The 19,343-nt window shown below is 41.9% G+C and overlaps 1 protein-coding gene across 2 annotated transcripts in view; it reads left to right on the top strand.

The window, feature by feature from the left end:
• Positions 1-220: 220 nt before the first annotated feature.
• Positions 221-19,343, top strand: part of GRIK1 (glutamate ionotropic receptor kainate type subunit 1) — a 162,617-nt gene continuing 143,494 nt past the window's right edge. Inside the window, exon 1 of one of the 2 annotated variants that reach the window (XM_051607898.1) lies at positions 221-353. In XM_051607898.1, the coding sequence (XP_051463858.1) occupies positions 221-353 (133 nt within the window). The remainder of the gene's footprint in view (positions 354-19,343) is intronic. The other variant, XM_051607900.1, reaches the window with a different exon arrangement.

Raw genomic sequence — 19,343 nt, 5'->3', positions numbered from 1 at the left:
CTCCCGGTGGGCGCGGGCGGCGGGGGGCGAGGGCAGCGGCGGGAGCGCGGGCGGCGGGCGCGGCGCAGCGCGGCAGCGGCGGGAGCGCGGGCGGCGGGCGCGGAGCCCCCGCGCCATGGGCGGGCGGCGCGGAGCGGCAGCGCGCAGCCGGCCCCGCCGGGGGTAGCCGCCCGCGCCCCGCACCCGCGGAGCTCGGCATGAACTGAGGCGGGCGCGGAGGATGGCGAGCGCCTTCGGCCCGCGGTGGCCCCGGCGTCCGGCCCCGGGGGGCAGCGGCGGCGGGGGGCTCCTCTTCGTGCTGCTCTGCGCCTGGGCCGGCCTGCCCCGGAGCGGCCAGCAAGTGCTGCGGATCGGTGAGTGCCGCCCGCGGGCCCTGCGCGTCCCGCTCCGCGGGCTCCCGCCGCTTCTTGCTCCTGGGCTCTTCCTTTCCCTCCTGCCCCGCGGGCTGCGCAGGGGCTGGCTTGTGCTGGGGAAGCGAGACACGCGTAAAATCCGCGGGGCTCGGCGCAACCCGCGGGGAGCCGCCGCTTGTGCCGGGGCTGGGGCTGCGGGCGGGACCGGCTGGGCTGCCCGTGGCTTTGCCCTCCGGGGCGTTTGCCGTGGGAGCGAAGCGCAGCCCCGTCCCCTTTGCTTCGCTGCCGGGCTCTGCGGGGCTCCGCGGGTTCCTCTCCCCAAAGTTTGCCCCGGTGCGCGGCGGCGGGACGCGGGGAAGTTGGACGCGGGGATCCCGGCAGAGGTGAGTGAGGATGGGGCCGGGATGAGCATCCCGGGAGTGGCTCGGGGCTGGCGGCAGGGAGAAGGGTGTCACCCACCGCGTTGGCAGGTGTAGGGAGTGCCCAAACCAAGTCAAACACCGCTCGCCCCGCCGCGCCGGAGGGGAGCGCAGAAGTGGATCAGCAACCTTCAAATACATGCCGAAAAGTGAAGAGGTGTTCTGGGTCGGACCGGAGAGCCGTAGCCTTTTAGGATGGGGGACGTGTTTGCCCTCCTTTGTCTTCAGCCTCTAACCCGAGGCTGGGGCGAGCTCCAGAGTGCTGTCCATACGTGGAGCCCGAGAAAACAGGGATTTATTTTGGAGTAGCAAACTCCGCACCATGGAAACGGGGCTCAGTTCACAGGAAGCTTCCCTCCCTACAGTGGGTTTCTTGTGCCGTTCAAGCGAGACAGTGAATACAAAGTATCAAAAGAGTTAGGGGTTAGGAAAAACTGTGGGAAAGATGTAGGCAGAATCTGTCACACTTCTGTTTCTCTGCCTATCCCCGTTTTGCTTGTCAAACATTGAACATGAAGAAGAAGAAAAAAAAGCTGTTTGTGCAACCCAGGGAGATGCTTTCCTAAAGGCATGTTCCTGTGTGAAGTAAATGATCGATGCCTTTTGACCTGGCAAGTGTTAACCCCACTAAGCTTTTCTCACGAGTGCTCTTTTAAACATCAAGTGGATGGCTCCTCATATACTTAGAAAGCAAGGGACCAGGTGACTAGAAAATGTAAATAAATGAAGGGGCACAGTCCAAGTGCTGAGCAAGGGCAGAGGTGGGAGGGAAGAAAAGCTGCAGGTACTCAGTACCTTGCAGCTGAAAATCTATGATATGTTAGTAACTGTCCGTATTCAGGGTGTGCTCGCTTTCTTGTCACGGGATGCAAGTGAAGTTTGCTGCTTCTCTGCTCACGGCTACAGTGTAGCCATGCCCCCTTTGGAACCGAGGGGAATGTCTGTGCACATGCACAGAACACATGAAACGCAGAGCTTTGTGCTCTCACAGATCTGTACATTCAGGGCCAACAAAACTCGTGGAATAAAGTAAGCCATGTTCAAATAACTTAGCCACATGCTACAACGGGATGCTTTGGAAATTCACAAGCATCATCACTGCTGCTATGCAGCCTTAACTTGCTCAGCTTTCATGGGAATAGCCTCTGAAGTAAAAAGGAATATGCCGGAGTTTAAAGGGAAATGTGTTTGCTTGAACGTAGGCTAAATGCTTAGCTCTCTGTAGGATGACACCTTGGCTTCATGGCATTGCAGGGACCCATGCTGAAATTTAGGGTGTGCACTCCTCCCTCAGCCAGCCTCCCCATTGCATAACTTGATTTGCTGCTTCTGTTTGGTCTAGCAGTTGCCCACGTTTCTTTTCCCTAAAATTGCTCTGTGTGGTTTGCAGGCTCTCTGCTGTGAGATCTTTGTGTCTCTAGTTTGGATTCAGTCCTTCAGTCGTGCAGTGGTGGTCCCCTAGCACTGGTTAGGCTCTGTTTCTTCTACTGTGATACATAAAATTATAAGTGTGACAAACTGCTCAGCTTTCAATCACAGCAACCAAGCACACATCTGAAGAGCTGCTGCTGGAGAATAAATGCTCCGTGTGTGTTACATGGCTGTGAATGCATAACATATTCAATGTATTATTATTACTATAGTTATCCTGCATACAAAGTAATGGTGTTATAAAATATTAATCCATCACATCCGTTACCAGCAGCAAGTTTCTCTGTGGAATCTGTCACTCTTAGAGGTGACAAACAGAACTAATGGCAATAAGCACCTCCATAACTCTTTGTGGTAACATAATAAAATCATCCCAAAGCATTTCTCATAGTGAAGAAAATGCTATTAAGCCATCAGATTTTCTTCTTAATATTTTAGTTAATTAAGGAAAAGAAAACACTGCTATACTATGGTGGAACAGTTTCCACCTGTATTAGTATGTTGGTAGTTTAATTGCATTTCCCAGTGTTAAGGAGTGTCTGAATCTTTTAAAAAATTATTGTATTTATTTATTTTTTGGACTTTTATTACAAATGAATGGATTCCCTTGTTAGTATTTAATTAGTTGAGAAAGGATATGCGAGCAATAGAAATGTTAGCTATTTCTCACCATTGTAGCTAAGGTTTACTTTTCTAGCCCTCTAAACAAGAAAATGAGGGATGGCAGTATGACCAGTAAAACCAACTCATTAGGATTAAAAAAAAAGAATTTTGAGATAAGATACAGTTTTCAGTCTCAGGTAACACAATAATTGAGTTTTACTGTGTTGCTGAATGTTTCTTTAATCTTCATGTTTAAAAGCTTTTCCCTTGGTATATGAAGTAATAGAGCTGTTCAAGGAAATATCTTTATACTTAACCCTCTAGGCTATATTATATAAAGGTGTATTTAAAGTTCCTGACCCTAATATTTTTTTATTTAATACCAAGGGGTTTCTAGTTTTTACACTGAGTCAGACTAACTTTCTTATCTATCCTACTTGCAACACTTGTGTAAAATAAATGAACTCAAGTAATAAGGACAAATATAAATTAAGACAAGCAGGCACTAAGTTGCAGAAACGACCTCCAAGAAGCTCAGCAGCAACAAATTTTATTTGTTAGTACTGAATGTAGAGCTTTCTTATTTCTCACTGTACATCCTTAAAGCCATCACAACTTCTAACTAGGTTGTAAGAATATATTTTAGCAACATTACATGAAAACTTATAAATGGTAGTCATGCAAGCTACGCTCAGAATTAGAAGTAACCAATAGATGAGAAACTAGGCAAGTTACTAACATATCACTGGAGTTAATTAAAAAGGCAGCATGGCAGTTTTCCACAAATACTCGTGGGAAGTCATACTTGGATGAATCTTGGAATTAATCTCAAAAATTAAGAACTCCTGAAGATAAGCAAATGAGTAATACTTAGGTTTCATAGAAATTGCTTCAGGTAATAAAATCAATAGCTTTCAGTTTGTATCAGAATTAATTTTCAGTAATTTGTGTATTTCTGTAGTTAAATGGAATATTTAAGTACAGTTTCGTACTCTGCATTGCTTTATTCCTTACTTAAGAAAAATTCCTAATGGTTTAGTAAATTGTGTTTTTAAAGCTGCAGGATTAGCCCCATAATATTTCTCTCCAATGGAGAAATATGGATTTAAAACAGACACACATAAATCAACACATCCTGCAAAATACTATTTTCTAATAAGTTGAAATTTTCAATACAGATTTCAGAAGAAATGTCTATTTCCCCAAGTAGGGCTAGAGCAGTGAGGCTTTTCCATGTGTGATATTACCATTTTCACACTGTGAGAATGATAAAAACAAAAACATAATTCATTTCACTTTTGTCAGCTCTTTTAAAGATTTTGTTTGTGAAGGGTTTGATATTAATACACAGTTGAACTTCATTAGTCTAACATGGATAAAAATGTACTTGGAAAGTCTATCATACTTGAACATAATTTAAAATGTTAATTTTCCGAAGTATTTCTTACTAGATGTCAGCAAGTTATTCTATTCCATTATATTGTAGGAGGTGGGACTGCAGTTTCTGTCATTAGATCATCATTCATTACTACATTTTTTTCACCACATCCTGAATGCCCAATGGTTTATCATTTCACTGTAATACAATTTGCTTGAATTTCCTTGTTCTACACTTAACAGGAAACTGGTTTGCTACAAATATTTTTAAAGGATTGCTACCAAAACATCCAAACATCAATTTTTATGCAACTCCCTTCTCACTGAATTTGACAGTACTGTGCAAGTATGAGATAGTGCAACATTTGGCTCACATGCTCTAAATACTTAATCAAGTTAAAAATAATTGATAAAAGGCAGATGAAAAATGTATCTCCTCCACCTTAGCAGGGCAGTCCAGCAAGTCTCTACTTGTGCAACAAAAGGTCAGTGGAGCCACGTGGCCTCAATGCATACAGGGAGCTCAGGGAAAAGACTTGACTGCATAACAATTTGCATGGTTTCACTCTAAATTATAAAAATCAAAATCTCACTGGTGATTTCTTTTTTGTTCTACCATTTGATGACGCAGAGGGATGGATTGCTTTAGGTTCCGTACCATTGTATTGCCAGGCTTTTATACCATACTGGGTTGCTTCATTGGGGAATATTAAGAAGTAGTGAAGCCAGTGCTCAGCTGATGTAAATGGGTATCCTTTTACTGAACTCCAGGGAGCTATGCAGGTTTAAATTGCCTGAAGAGCTGCCTGGACATACTTAAATCTATTGAGAATGATGAAACTTTTGTAATTCTCCTGACTGACCTGCCTACTTACTACCCTTCGTAATGATGGATAGGATCCGGCAAAATCAGCTTTTTCTCCTCCTTAGCACTTGTTTTACACCAGTGCACTCGACAGAACATTTCTGAAACTTTTCCCCAAGGCCGAGGGATTGTGGTCATTGAGTGCATGGAGCTCTCCAGCAATGTGGTGACCTGTTACACCATCAGCTTTTGATGCCTCAGTAAGGGTGCTTGGCTAGGTGGCTGTACTGTGGCCAGAATGTTATAGCTAGGGCACTGTAAAGTGCTGCTCAGGATTTAAAGAAACTATAGAGGAGATCTTCACTTTCCAGAAAATCAGTGGTTTGCACCTCTGTTGTCAGAATATATCAACCCCCTAAATATCCATTTTAGCATTAATTAGATGAGCTGTAAAGAGCCATGGTAGTCTTCAAATAGTCTCTAATAATGTGTCTTGATGATGATGATGATGGAGTCAGGACCTGTCTGCTCAGGGCTGTATTAACAAAAACACCAAGCTTGAGTTGCTTCTGTCCTGGACCACTTGTCAGTAAATGCTGGTGGAGGACAGCAAAGAAAAATTCCTGAGACCAAAATATGAAAACTGCAGGAAACAAGGCTGAATTTGGCTAGCTAGGACCAGAGCTGTCCCATAGTGAGGGACATAAAAACATTTTAAAAGTACATCATGAAGATATATTAGTCCTGCATTTCACACCTTGGGAGATATGTGGTTAATTAACTATGGCAAATTTAATGTAGCTATCTTGGTGAAAAGTTAAGTGGATCATAGGAAAATGAAACGGAAAGCAACCCAGGGCATTGATATATCTGTGCTGTTGCATTTTATTATTTTCTCTTAAATTATGCAAGGTGTATCCTAATGTGACCCTGTGCAAAACAGGTCTGTAGTGCTGCAGTGAGCTCAAGGTGGGTGGATAAATAGGACATCCTGCTGTGGTTTACCAAGACTTCAGATGCTTTTATGTAACACATGTGCATCAGTTCAGACAGTTAAGGTTTTGGTAAAATACAGGAGGAGTCTTCCAAACAAGGAAATTGCTGAAATTTTGCCAAAGGAGAAAAAAAATTTAATCAAATATCTTGTAATTCAAAATGGTCAATACTTAACCTAGCACTTTTTCAATTAACAATTCATGGACACTACAGTGATCATTGCAGGAGGAACAATCCATATAAATAAATGAAAATAAAATTTCTTTGAGTTTCCTTCCTTGTTTAATAGCCTATTTATAGCTTTCAGGTGTTGTTGTTTTTTTTTTTTAAATTCCTGCAACTTTCCCATAACATCTAATTTCACTTATTCAAAGGACATTTGCCTCAGAATCAGTTCTTGCTGTAACTGTAAGCTCCTTCATATAGCCCTGACTTCATTTAACATTTTCCACTCAGACCACAAGTACAATCTCAATACATTTTTTTTTCATTACAGTCTGTTTTGTATATCCTGGTCAGTAATAAAGCTTAAATCCTGCTTCCCCCTGCCCCAACATTTTAAACAACTGCCTCTAATCTTCTTTTCTCAGAAAGGCTTGATTTGACCAACTAGAATATAGATTGTACTGCAGTAAAAGAAAAAAAAAAATCCTATCCAAGAACTGATTAGTTTTACTCCACAGCTTTGGATCTGTATGTCCTAGTTTTTGCTTTAGATTTTAGTTTGCAGTAATGATTTTGTGATTTTGAGAAAGCTAAGCAGTGGGAATGTTATTACCCTTCCCACTCTCTCTCTTTCTGCTGAAGGTGTTACAGTATTATCTAGAAAATTATTAACTTTCAAATGATGAATTTGCTTTCACTAAGGAAAATCAAAACTCAGAATTAAGACTGTTACATTAGTCCAAATACACATTTTTTTCATTTCAACTAGAGGAATATCTTATAGGGCTACTAAAGTATCCTTTATTTTTTCCTCTGACAGTGCAGAAGGGCTTCACCTCTACTGAGACACTAAATTAGGGTGGTACAAACACTGGGAAATGTGAATCAGTTATATGGCCCAGCAATATTGACAAAGAGTTCAAAGTGATCTCAAGGGCTCAGTTTTGAGGTTCTTTCTTTGGGTCCATCAGGCTCTTCACAATTGCACCTTTTAGTTGTTTTTTCCTTTGAGCTTTCAGATTGTATCACCGCAAGTTTAGAAGAGGAGTGTTATACCCTCTGTTTGTATTGAAGTTGTTCCCACATTCTGCCATCAGATCTGCACATGCAGACTTGGTCTGTTTCAAGGAAAATTATGTTTACAGCACATTGGTTCAGGCTGGGGTTCAAGACCAGCTGTCCCTCCTTATTGCTGAATGGCATGGAGCAACGGTGCAATGCTGAGTAGGTGGAAGTGACAGTCAGAGTGCAGAAGTACCTCCAGAAATATGAAGCAGGACTTGTTTTGAGTGAGCAAGTGTGAGAAACTCCTTGTTCTACCTACAGGTGAAGGAGCAGCAAACCTTCCCACAGCCATTACATCCAAGTGACATTTCTGCTAGATGAGTTATCACAGATGCTGCGGCTTTGCTTTGGCTCTCAGAGGGAGAAGGAGCAGAGCTGTCTCTGAATTCATTGGTACACCACTGAGACCTTAAAATCACTGATTTTTCATGCTTTCCTACAGAAAAAAACCCCCATAAAACAACAAACTAAAACCAATAAAAACCCAAGACTTTTTTTTTTTTTCTTTTTTCAAGATATAGTAAGAACCATTCACTATACTGCAAGTAATACAGGCTTTTAAGTTCTAAATGTTTTGGACAGAATGAGCAGGAAAAGACAATAATGTATGCTGTGGATCAAAGGTTTTGGAAAAAAAATCCATTTTAAAAGGGAAGTATTAGATAGCTATAAGACAAGAAGAAAAAGATGTTTCAAGTTATGAAGGTATTCTCCTCTTCTGGTGGGATGAGTGATGGAGCAGAGTCCTGCCAGGATGTTTATATGGCTCTTGCTGCCACTCACTTCTTCTAAAGATCACCTTCCCTTCCCCTCCCAGGGAGAGATGTGTCATTAAAGTCCTCAGCATGCAAGCCAGACCCCCCAGGTGAGTAATTAAGGTTTGCCTAGTCTGCCACTGCTACTTCTGCAGTTAATGATAGTCTGTATGTCAGCCTGACATATCCTACATTTTACTTTAGTTACTTATTTCTTTAAGGCTAGAGTATCTTCTAATCCCCAAGAGCTTTGACCTTCATTGACCATGAGAGCACACACAGTAGTCAGTGAGTTTCAGACTCTGCTTCCAACAGTGAAGAGCAAGAGCAGCCCACGCATCAGGACTTACAGATATGTCTCTGAACAGGTCAATCAAAGGATGCTACTTCTCTTTGTGAGTCTTGCCTTGCCATAGATTTCCCTAGCTATACAACTGCTACTGCAAGTTGTAATGTCGTAGACCATTTAAACAATGAGTAACTACTATGAATTGTGCTATCTTTAGGGGAAGCTGGATTATATAATTTGCATGTAGCACAATTCTGCAAGACAGTACTGAGGAAAGAATCTGTATGTACCTTATATTCATGGAGCATAGAATTAGAAGCCAAATCCATGGAAATTGGTGATTTTGGGGTCTATCATGTGATGCAAGGTTGTTTTGAACAAGTTTCCATACTGCGTTATTGCATGTAGTATGAACAGTGTCATATTTCAACAAGAATTGTAATGAACAACAACAGACCTCAGAGTATTTCACAAAGCACATGCATTTAGTTTTGTTTTAGGACTGGGAAAGCCAAGGCCAGATAATGGAAGTGTTTTATTGGCAAACTTGTGGCAAAGCTGGGAGTGACTCCAGGTCTCTCAAAAGCTATCGCTTTATAGTTTGTATATAGGTGAAGATTTGCATAGATTCTTTGGATTAGTAATAAGAAGTGCCAACTGTTGCTGCTACAGAGGCACAATTGTGTTCAACTAAACAATTTGTAGGTAGACGTTTCATGGCCTGAATGGTTTGCACACACTTGGAGCTTAGCCTTGGATGTGCAGTGCAAAGCAGACAATGCTGAGGATTTTTGCTGACCTTGGAGGATTCTCTGAAAAAGCAGAGCCTGTGCCTTCCTCTCTTGATTTGGGTGGTTGGCAGATATTAGGTGCTGTACCTGACCTTAGCCGGAAGCCCCTCAGAGTCCACCAACGTCCATGGCCCTTGGAAGTGCCTTTTCACTGCTTGGATTTCTACTATGCTTGAAGATGCCTCCGGCTTTTCCATCTGGTCATCAGAGTGGTGCTCTGCTGAAGATCAGGCATGGGAAGTCTCAGCAAGGGTTGGACACCTTTAGGATACAGAAGAATTTCAATTTTGTCCCCCCATTTTGGCACTTCCGTGGACTACTCTACTGTGGCACACATGCTCTATAGCATGATATATGAATACAGAAACACTTTGTTATTTATACCCTTTCTAGAAGGATATTATGTACATTGGCAAGGCGGTTAAGTGTTTTAGTAGGCTGTAACTCCCAGGCAAATACAGAAACCTGTGTGAATTGGCCTGACTTCTTTTGCATAATGTCTGTTCCAGCACGGTGTTTGCCCCTTTTTCCCCAAAAAGGGGTCTAAACAGTTGGAAAGAGGCTTTCCTTTACAGCTGTGCTAGCTAGGACTCAGGAACTGCGCATCTTGATGCTTACAGTTGTTTGCTTTCACTGTCTCAGTCTCACCCCTAATGAAGATACAGAGAACTGAACATTAGATTCATTGAGATGCAAACATCCAGAGGAAAAAAATCAAGAAAATTCAACTTTTGCTTTCACAAAAATAACCTTTTCTCTGCTTACATTCAAGAAAAATACAAGTCAAAGCCATTTTAATCCTCCTTCCTGCTGTGCAAATTACTTTCTCCCAAATGTCTTGGGGGCCCTGTGCCAACCCAGTGATTTCTAGAAATGGTTATGAATAGGAAGCTCAGGCCTGACAGAATGAGAAAAGTAGTTTGCGTGAGATGGTTACTTCATTTTTGAGGAACTGCAAATTAATCCTGGTTTCTCTGGAATGGTCCCAAGAGATTAATCTCAAGACATCTGAATCCGTATCAAGCTTAGGGACTCCCTTTCAGTAGTCAGAGGAGAGGAGGCCAGGTTGCTGCAGCAACAGCATGACATATGTAAAACTCTATTTGATTATGTCGGTATCACTGAGAAAGCTGTTTAAAAGTTAGGTCAGGTTTTTTAGCTGTACTATGCTTTTCCAGAGACTGTCAGTCACTGTCAGATTGGCCAATGGGTCAAAATGCATGCTGAATAACTTCAACAATCTCATGGGGACAGCAAGTTAGATGTCCACATAAAATATTGCTGTAATAAGCTATTAAAGGAAGTAAGCCACTTAAGCATTCTTCCCTGCAATTTGGAGACAAATACAATTACAATTTCTGTTTAAAATATTGTTATGTTTTATTTTTGAATGTGTTTATTAATCTTAGGAGTCAGAAAGAGGGTAGGAAGTTACTTAAAATGAGACGTATCTTTGATAGTCTGTTGGAATGGAAGATGGAGGAGTATCTTCTACAGGGAGCAAGAAAGACAGAGTCTCTGCTGTACTGTTTTCCCTTAAGATTGTTCAAATGCATTTTGTATGGTAAGCTGCTCTCATTCTAAACATAATGGCTTTGTTAATAGAATGCTATATCCTCAGTTTATTAATCCATACTTAAAAATGTGAAATGTAAAAGACTGTAGTAAAAGAGTGCAGTAAATGAGGCAGAAATCCTGAAGAATCATGTAAATAGGTAACAAAAGATGGGATTTTGAAGTCGCTCAGTCAACATTAGTTTGATATTTCCCATCTTCTGGGGTTTCAGTTTTTAATCTTACATATTTATATAAAATGCTTTTCATTTAATTATCTATCACTGTAAAAACTAATCAGAAATGCCAAAATGCCAGGATCATTCCCCTCCCCTTCAGTGTAGAATGGAGACCTGTGCCACCCATCACCAGTAGATGTGGCTGTTCTTCCTATGGACCTGGCCCTAGAGAAGGATGAGATGCCTTCTGGTGATGTCTTTTCAGAGGTGTTTGGTGACAGAAAGCTGGCTGGCAGCATAGTGAAGAGGCAGTGCAGGCTTCTGGCTCATACTGCTGCAGGAACCAAACCATGCAAGACACAGGCTTGTTTCTGCAGCTCTGGGCAACACAGGCACAATGCAAACAGATACAGTAGGTACTTATCTAGCCACTCATAAAAAGCTGTCACTGCATTCACAGCACCAGGCCATCAAATGTTAAGTCCCTGCATGAATATATTCTTGGTGAAAAGATTATCAGAGTGTTTGTAGTGTGGGCAAAAAAGTGTTATTCTCAGGAACATGTAAAACCTCCTGTATTCAGTCTAAGACAGCTGCAAGATGGAGGAAATGTTGGTTTAGATGGCTTACATTTGACAGAGTTATAAGCAGCTACAGACAGGGTTGTGCAGTGAACAATATCTGGAGTTCTTTCTTACTGACAGTTGCTGCAAGGTCTCACTGACAACACTTAGAAAAGATTAGGTGGAACTCCCTTCTGGGAAAGCTGTTTTGTCTTTGCTGGGATGAAACACTTTTAGTCCATGATTCATTAGCCAGCATGAGCCTTGCCAGACATGTAGGTCTAATATGGATGGTCTGAATTTATGGTCTACTGCCTGGTGAAGGGCTGTGGAAACTCAGGGTACAGTGATAGGATGGTGGCCTGCAGCAATGGTAACAGTAGTGGCAGGGCAGTCTGGCTTGTCTGAAGCAGACCTGGTAGGACACGTCACATGGGCATTTCTTCTCCTGATGTGTTACACAGGGAACTACTGTGGTCTTTACAGTGACATTCTGCTTCCTTCGCTGGAGATCCAACTTTTGAATAAACCCATTAAAGACGGGTGTTTGTTCTTGCTTGAACAAGTTTCCATTTGTTTGCCTGCTAATGGCCAAGTAGTCTACAAAGGAGAAGTACAGGGTTCCCTGCTTCCTCATTTGGAAGCTGTTCAGTGAAGATCCTTCTAAGGACACACAACACACTCTTGTCCGTAACGCGTGTTCCCTAAGCCCAGTGACAGGGACCTGGGCAGAAGGGGCTCACTGCAGAGAAGGGCTTAGTATTCACTGCATGTAAGCCAGCCTGTGGGGGGACTTGGAAATGAGATCTCTTGGCCTGTGACTGTGCTGAGCTTCACTGGGGATGAGTTGCTGGTCTGTCATCTAGTGCTGAGCCATCGCAGTGGTGGTGTCGGAGTGACTTCAGCACTGACCTGCAGCTCTCTGCCATGCTCAAAGCCCCATGGAGCAGAGCAGATGCCATCACGTGAAGTTCAATGTGCACATGACTAAAGGTTTTGTCCACAAAGCTGAAGGAGTCTGTGATTGTAAGGAAGCCGAATGTCGATGTGGGTGGATTGCTTCTCTGAGCAGCAACTTCTAAACTTCATAGCCCTGCCCCCTGTTTCTGCTTCCCCTCTCTCAGAGTGTGGAGATGCTCAGCAGACTCCAGTCATGTGCTCTAGAGTACAATTTGATCCTGCCACCAAGGTGCCACTTTCAGAATTTCCATGTAAAAATGATGTCTTTCTTCTTGCTATCTCTGATCCAACAACTTGTACACAAAAAGCTTTTTATTCTTCCAAAGCTGCTTCCTTTCAACTCTACCAAACCACCCCAAAAACCTTATCAGTGGGGCACTGCAGCTGAAGTCTAATATGGACTGGTGTCTTTCTGACTGTAACTATCTTGAAATTTTTCATTTCACGTCCAAATTGTTTACTTATCTGCTAGAAACATATGTTAAGAGAAGTTAGGGCTCTGTTGCCCAAGGTGTATTTTAATACAGAAGAAGAACTGCTTCAGATATTTCACATTACATCATCTGGCTTTATCTGGTGCTGTAAATGATAAAGCTGCTCCATTGAACTGAGTGAAGATTAAATTTTTGAACACTGTTTTCTGAAGAATGCAGATTTTTCTCTTTTAAATAAAGAATCTGTCCTGCACCAGTGTGGCTCACTGCATCCTTTGCTACCCAAGCCTTTCTTTTTTCTATTAGGGTGCCAGGCTGTTCCCTGAGGACCATGTCCTGTCATTGATCCATGTACTGACATTAAAAAGCATCTGCAGATGGAATTAGTGTGGGATGTGCCCTGAACAGCAAGTGGTCTGGGAAACTGTAATCCTTGTGCTGTCATCTTGAAATAAGGATTGTCATAAAGGAAAAGAACAAGAAAAATTTATCTTCTCATCTGCATAGACCTTTTCCAGTAGATGCCCAATGTATGTGTCATACATGGATGTATTTTAAGAAAACAATTGCTGCAGCATCCAAGTGAAATACTTACACATTGCTGTTTAACTTAGATGCATGCCTCTATCAGACTGAATTCCTGGCTTCCAGCCCTCTTCTCTTAGCTCTCCCAGTGTGGGGATATCTCATCTGTGTTTGTTTCCTTCTGTGTCTAACACAGGTCCCCCGGAGGAAGCTGAGTGGGTGCCTCCTTTAAAGCAGCAGAATACCAATAGCATCAAGTGTTGCTAACTGTTATGCTGCCTTTATATAAAAGGATGAATTGAGTCCCGTTTCCTCTTATGAATTGTCCCTCACATATGCACACGTGCATGCAAAAGCCAGCTGCCCCAATCACTTGCTGCTTGCTCCAAATTGCAACATAATTATGTGGTACAGACACTTCATGGGCCCAGAGGGTTTTGACCAATGTGGGAGGAGCACCAGCACTGAGGTTCCCCATGGCCTCTTGCTCATCCTCATCACCTTCACAGGGGCAGCAGAGGGCGAGAAAGGCAGCACGGCACCTCATTTCCTCTTGCTATGCAGCTGCCTGTCTTTCAGGAGCAGTGCATGAGGTTGCAGCAGCATCTCCTTTCTGCTGAAGAGAAAGCCAGCATGCCTGGCTGGGACTGCTGCAGGCAGCATTATTCTGGATAAGTGGGTTGAGGCCGTGTCTACCTTGTCAGATTTTCCATCAACTCAGGGCATTCAGCACACAGCTCAGCCCTTTCAGGAGCACTGGAGTTAGCACAAAATTGGAGGAAGAGAGTTTTCTACTAATTAGATGGCTACGTGTTTTATGTCCTCTGGTTCTTTGCTTTAAATGGGGATGTTTCTGTGTTTAAGCACATTAGTTCTGTGTTAATCAAGGTGTGTCACAGCCTATGTTATGTAGGCAAAGTCCAGTTTTCCATAACATATTGAAATTGCACAGAATGAGACATAATAATAATAATAATAATAATAATAATAATAATAATAATAATAATAATAATAATAATGAGAAAGTGTGATAAGGGAAAATACAATTGTTTGTTATAAATCCAGAATAATTACTATGACAGCTACTGTTTTAAGATTACTTGTGTACTTATTTATTTCTACAAGTCTGTAAGTGAAAGGGTGATAAGATACTACGTTTTCTTCTCACAAAAGTGATTTCAGGAAGCCACTGTATGAATCTTTGTCCTGAGTATTTCTGAGTGCTCAATTGCTATTATGCGTTGTCAGCAAACAGGTGAATCTTGTTTCTGAACAGCTGTACTTACCATGTTGTCTCCTTTGAAAAACTTCAGAGTCAGTCTTGACCTGTTTTCTGGGTTACATATTGTTTTACAAGTATCATGTGCATGAAAACATAGGTTTTAGAAGTAACACGACTTCTTGAAACTACTTCCAAAACTGAACACAAAATGCTGCCTGGTAGTGAGGGGTGAAGGGACAAGTGTGAGAAACAGCCCTACCTGAACCCGGGGGAGGGAAGGTGCAGGGGAGGAGGTGCTCTGGGTACCCCAGCAGAGATCCCCTGCAGCCCCTGGAGAGACCATTGTGGCGTGGGTATCCACACTGCAGCCATTGAAGACCTCAGGGTGGAGCAGATGCATATGCCCTGAAGGAGCTGTGGCCCATGGAGAGCCCATATTGGAGCAGGTTTATCATGGAAGACTGCAGCCCATGGGGAGAACCCACGCTGGAGCAGGGTGAAAGTATGTGGAGGAAGAAGCAGCAGAGGGGAGCTACAGTGTGGATTGGGGCATGACCACAGCCCCCCACTCTCCATCACCCCTGTACCACTTGGGGGAAGAGGTAGAGGAGTTGGGAATCAACTTGAGCCTAGGGTAAGAGGGAAAGGTGGCTTTTAATTGGTCTTTTTCTCAGTATTTAAATCTATTTTAATTGGCCATAAATTAAATTAGTTTTCCCCAGGTTGACTCTGTTTTACCCATGACAGTAATTATTAAGCAATCTCCCTGTCTTTACCTTGACCCACCAGCTTTTTAATCTTAGTTTTCACACTTTATCCTTGTTGAGGAGGTGGAGTGAGAGAGTATCTGGGTGGGTGTCTGGCAGCAAGCCAAGGTCTACCCACCACAACTAGGATGTGGAAAAAATGAGTATTATTTCTATGGTATTTGTATTGGAATTGCTCATTTTTAGCAACTCCTAGTAAGAATAGTGTGAAACTGTTTACCTACAATGGCCTCTGTTGTAAAGGCTGAAGTTTCTTAGATGGGAGACTGAACTGCTCAGTGGTATCAGCTAACTGTGCATTTGCACAGTAAGAAACAGGGTTTTAAAATAACTTAAATAACTATGATAGTTTAGAAGATGTGGAGCAACCTTTATTGGGGAACTTTAATGCTAGAAATTCTGGCTTTTGTATTTGCAACTCAGCTGTTTGCAATGCCATGAGCATATTTTACTACAATTCTTACAATGATGCAACAATTAATGGTATTTTATAATGAAGTAATAAGCGAAGTCTCTTAATTGATTATTTGACCCAGAATTCCAAATGCACAGGAAAAATCTGAATGAAATGTAGTTGCTGCTCATGCCAGATTGTCAGTTTTTGTATCTTATCACTGCTACATCAGTCTATATTGGAGAATTAGAAGAATCAAAGCATTTTAAAAGGAATATGCAACATATTTAGATGCGTATTTTAGAATTCTAAGACACACAACTCTGTTCGTTACTCCTCTGAGTTAAAACAGAGACAGGTAGGATACAAGGAACTGATGGTCAGCCCTAATTCTGATTTAACCCCATGAAGACAAGACTTATAATTAAAATGTTGACTCCTGCTAAGTGAAGTAGCACCAACAAGCTTCTTCAGCATGCATCATATTGAAAGGGCTGAAGGAAGCAGGCACAGGCTTTTTCAATGATTCAAAACTCAATTCTTCTTCCATTGTGGTCAATTTGATATAAACTCTACTAGCAACAGGTAAAGCCCGATGGCTGCATGTAAAGCTTCTCCAAAAAGTTTGACTGATGTGAGCTTTAAACTGTCTATCTTAAGCAGATTTAACTGCAAAACAACTTTGAAAGCCAAGTCCTCACTTTTATCTTTGCAGAAACCTTACAGTTCTTACAGAAAATCTGAGAGAAAATGGGATACAAAATAATCTTTTCTGATTCTCTCTCCTTTGTTTGAAGTGACAGGTCACTTTTTTCTCAGAAAAAAAAAATAAAAAAAAAAAAGACACCCAAAGGCTACTTGAGCTCTGCCTCTCCCGGAGTGAAGGGAACTGCAGCAGTTTATCGTGATGAGGTTCTGGCAAGTATATCATTCTGACATAAGAGAACAGTTGGGTGATTTACTGTGGCTCATCCAAACTGCAAATGAAGGATCTGGATTGTATTAATTTGAGGAAATCAATGCTAGAAGGCCTCCCCCTACTTCCTTTTTCTCCAGCTGCTGATTTTGTCAAGGTCTCCCACTTCTATGAAGGTTCCCTTCTCTGCCCTGCTTGTTGTCACCAAAGCAGAAGCATGGAAAGAATGCCAATATTCACTAGTTTATAGTAAGAACACATGCTACCAGGTGTAAGTTATTCCACCTGCTGTTGGTGCTGCAAGCAGGCTTGAATAAGAGGAGAGCTGGAATGTCTTCTAGCCACAGATTCTAGAAATAGCATTATTATTTACATGCAATCACATGGTTGGAGCTAGCACAGCAAACAATAAGAGTGAAAACCTCTGTTTATATAGGAGAATGTCATGTTAGAAAAGAGTCTTCCCTTGCTTTTGTGCAGCTTACCACAGAGCTTCTGATTCAGTACACGAATATATCAAATAAGGTCAAGTATGATACAATTTTGGTGTCACACTGAATTCATGGTGGAGCTAATATTGTTACAGTCCTGTTGTGACTGACATAAAACTCACATTTTCAATAGGATGATTCATGAAAGATACAGAAGAATCAATGGAGATAAAAATAAGTAATGCAATAACAGCATCCGTCTCATTGTAATTTTGCCTGCATTATACTGAGTAACCTGATTAAAAGGGTCATATTTAAATGTAATCTGGCAAAACTGCTTATAAAAATGGGAGAGAGAAAGAACCAAAACTAGTGAGCCTTGCAGGTAAGCCAAGGGGTAACACATCAGTCTCCACAGGGGACACAGCCCCCCTCACTGGCAGGGAGCTCCCTGTGTGAAGGGGCACAGGATGCAGCCCCCACTGTTTATGAAACCTGCTCTCAACTGGACATCTGCAGGCAGCCTGGCACATTTCTACCTGATGAGAGCAACAGAGATAGAAAAATGTCCTGAGTGGTATGCTACAAAGCTAAAAATCTCCTTTGTAGTCACACCTAGGATGTAACAGGGGTCTCTGGGTCTCCATGGCCTGTAATTCTGCCAGAATATTTTGAGGTCATTCCATCACTCTTACAGTTAGTAGGAGCATTCTGTATTTTATGACAGATTAGCTTCTGCTTTTCTTCATGACATACTTAGTGGGGTCTGGAGTGTGCTATTCAAAGGAAGGAAATACAGCTGTGAACATCTAAAACGCAGCATTACAACTTAGTTATTATTTATTAACTTTAATTTTCCCCCTAATTATTAATCTCTAAATACACAGGAGTACTTTATGTGAGGTCTGATATAATCTGAAGAGCTATATGGACTTGTATCACCCAAAGACCAGGCTCTGTTCAGTTTCGACTATATACTAAAAAATAAAACATTACTGCTAGGTCCTTTTTGCTGGATAATGATGCTGCTTTTATTCTGAGACACACTAATGCAGAAAAGGAAAAAGGAGAAGGAGAAGGAAGAGGAAAAGGAAGACGAAAAGGAAGAAGGAGAGGAAGAGGAAGAGGAAAAGGAAAAGGAGAAAAGAAAAAGTCCAAGAAACAAACTACTTGCTGAAGAACTGACCTAGTGAAACCCAGACTTCTACTCTCTCTACAGTTTCTGTAATGTCAGCTGACTTTCTTGTTCCCTCTAATATCCTTCTCTGCAGCAGCACCTGTGTGTCTCCTTTCTCCAAAGTCCTCTTTCATGTCCCCAAGTGACAAAGTGCCACGAGGCGGTGGTGTTGTTTCCAAGACACACACACAGCCAACTGACAAAACCTGCAGGTGACTTGAGGCCTTTGGTGAGGCCATTTACTCTATTCCTTCAATTGTTTTTCACAAAATTTGTAGAAAGCGCTTAACTTTAAGACCTCTACCATTTGTCAAACTTGGCTAAAGATGGCCAGTGGTTTAATTATTGGTGCTAACAGGACAGAGACAGATGAGCAGTTAGAATGATTTTGCAAGCCTTGTTTCCTTAGAAAATCTGTCTGAAAAATGGACTTAATTTTTTTGGCTTAAGAGATCAGATGTGTCTGTTACCCACAAACTAGACTATGTCTGGGTTAACCAAAATACAGGTTTCCACATTCTACACTCTGTGAAGGTGTATAATAAAAATGAAAGTGTTGCTGCTCTTGCTGTGCAGCTTGTGCTTTTGTGAAAGATTATGTCTGAGGAGATTTGTGTTCCTCATGGGACAAGAGCAGATTAATACACAATGCTAGTTCCATTTAGGCCATACAGCATCATGCCGACATCTTTCCTTCCCCTTGAGCCTGAGAGACAGTGCAATCAAGACATAGACATCAAAGGGAAAAACTTTGACAGCAATTTCTGGAATATCAGACCCATCAGTGAAGCTCATCTTTCTCTGGGAAGCATGTTTTGAGAAATCAAGGAGCATGGGAAGTTCAGAAATCTGCTGATGTTTGTTATGCAGCAAGTGTGATCTACATCCTTCATGCATCTCTAAATTTACAGTGCTCTATTATGTTTTGGATGTTAAGTAAAGCACAAAATCAAAGAATTTTTTGTCTTCCTGTAAAAGCCCTTTACAACACAGAATATTAATCATAAACATCAATCTTTGAATTAGAAGGTAGAAAAAAACCAAACCCTTTCAGATTGCAGAGAGCAATTGAGAGAAAAGGTGGAAGAAGAGCTGGAACTAGATTGTTTTTGTCTCACTGACTCAGACTGCTGCAATGTTCAGAAAGGACATGGAGACATTAGGAAAGCAGA

This window comes from Apus apus, chromosome 1 (genome assembly GCF_020740795.1).
Source record: "Apus apus isolate bApuApu2 chromosome 1, bApuApu2.pri.cur, whole genome shotgun sequence".
In the NCBI taxonomy this organism is placed as follows: Eukaryota; Metazoa; Chordata; class Aves; order Apodiformes; family Apodidae; genus Apus; species Apus apus.
Note: the sequence above shows the minus strand (reverse complement) of the source record. Positions and strands in the feature narration are given on the sequence as shown.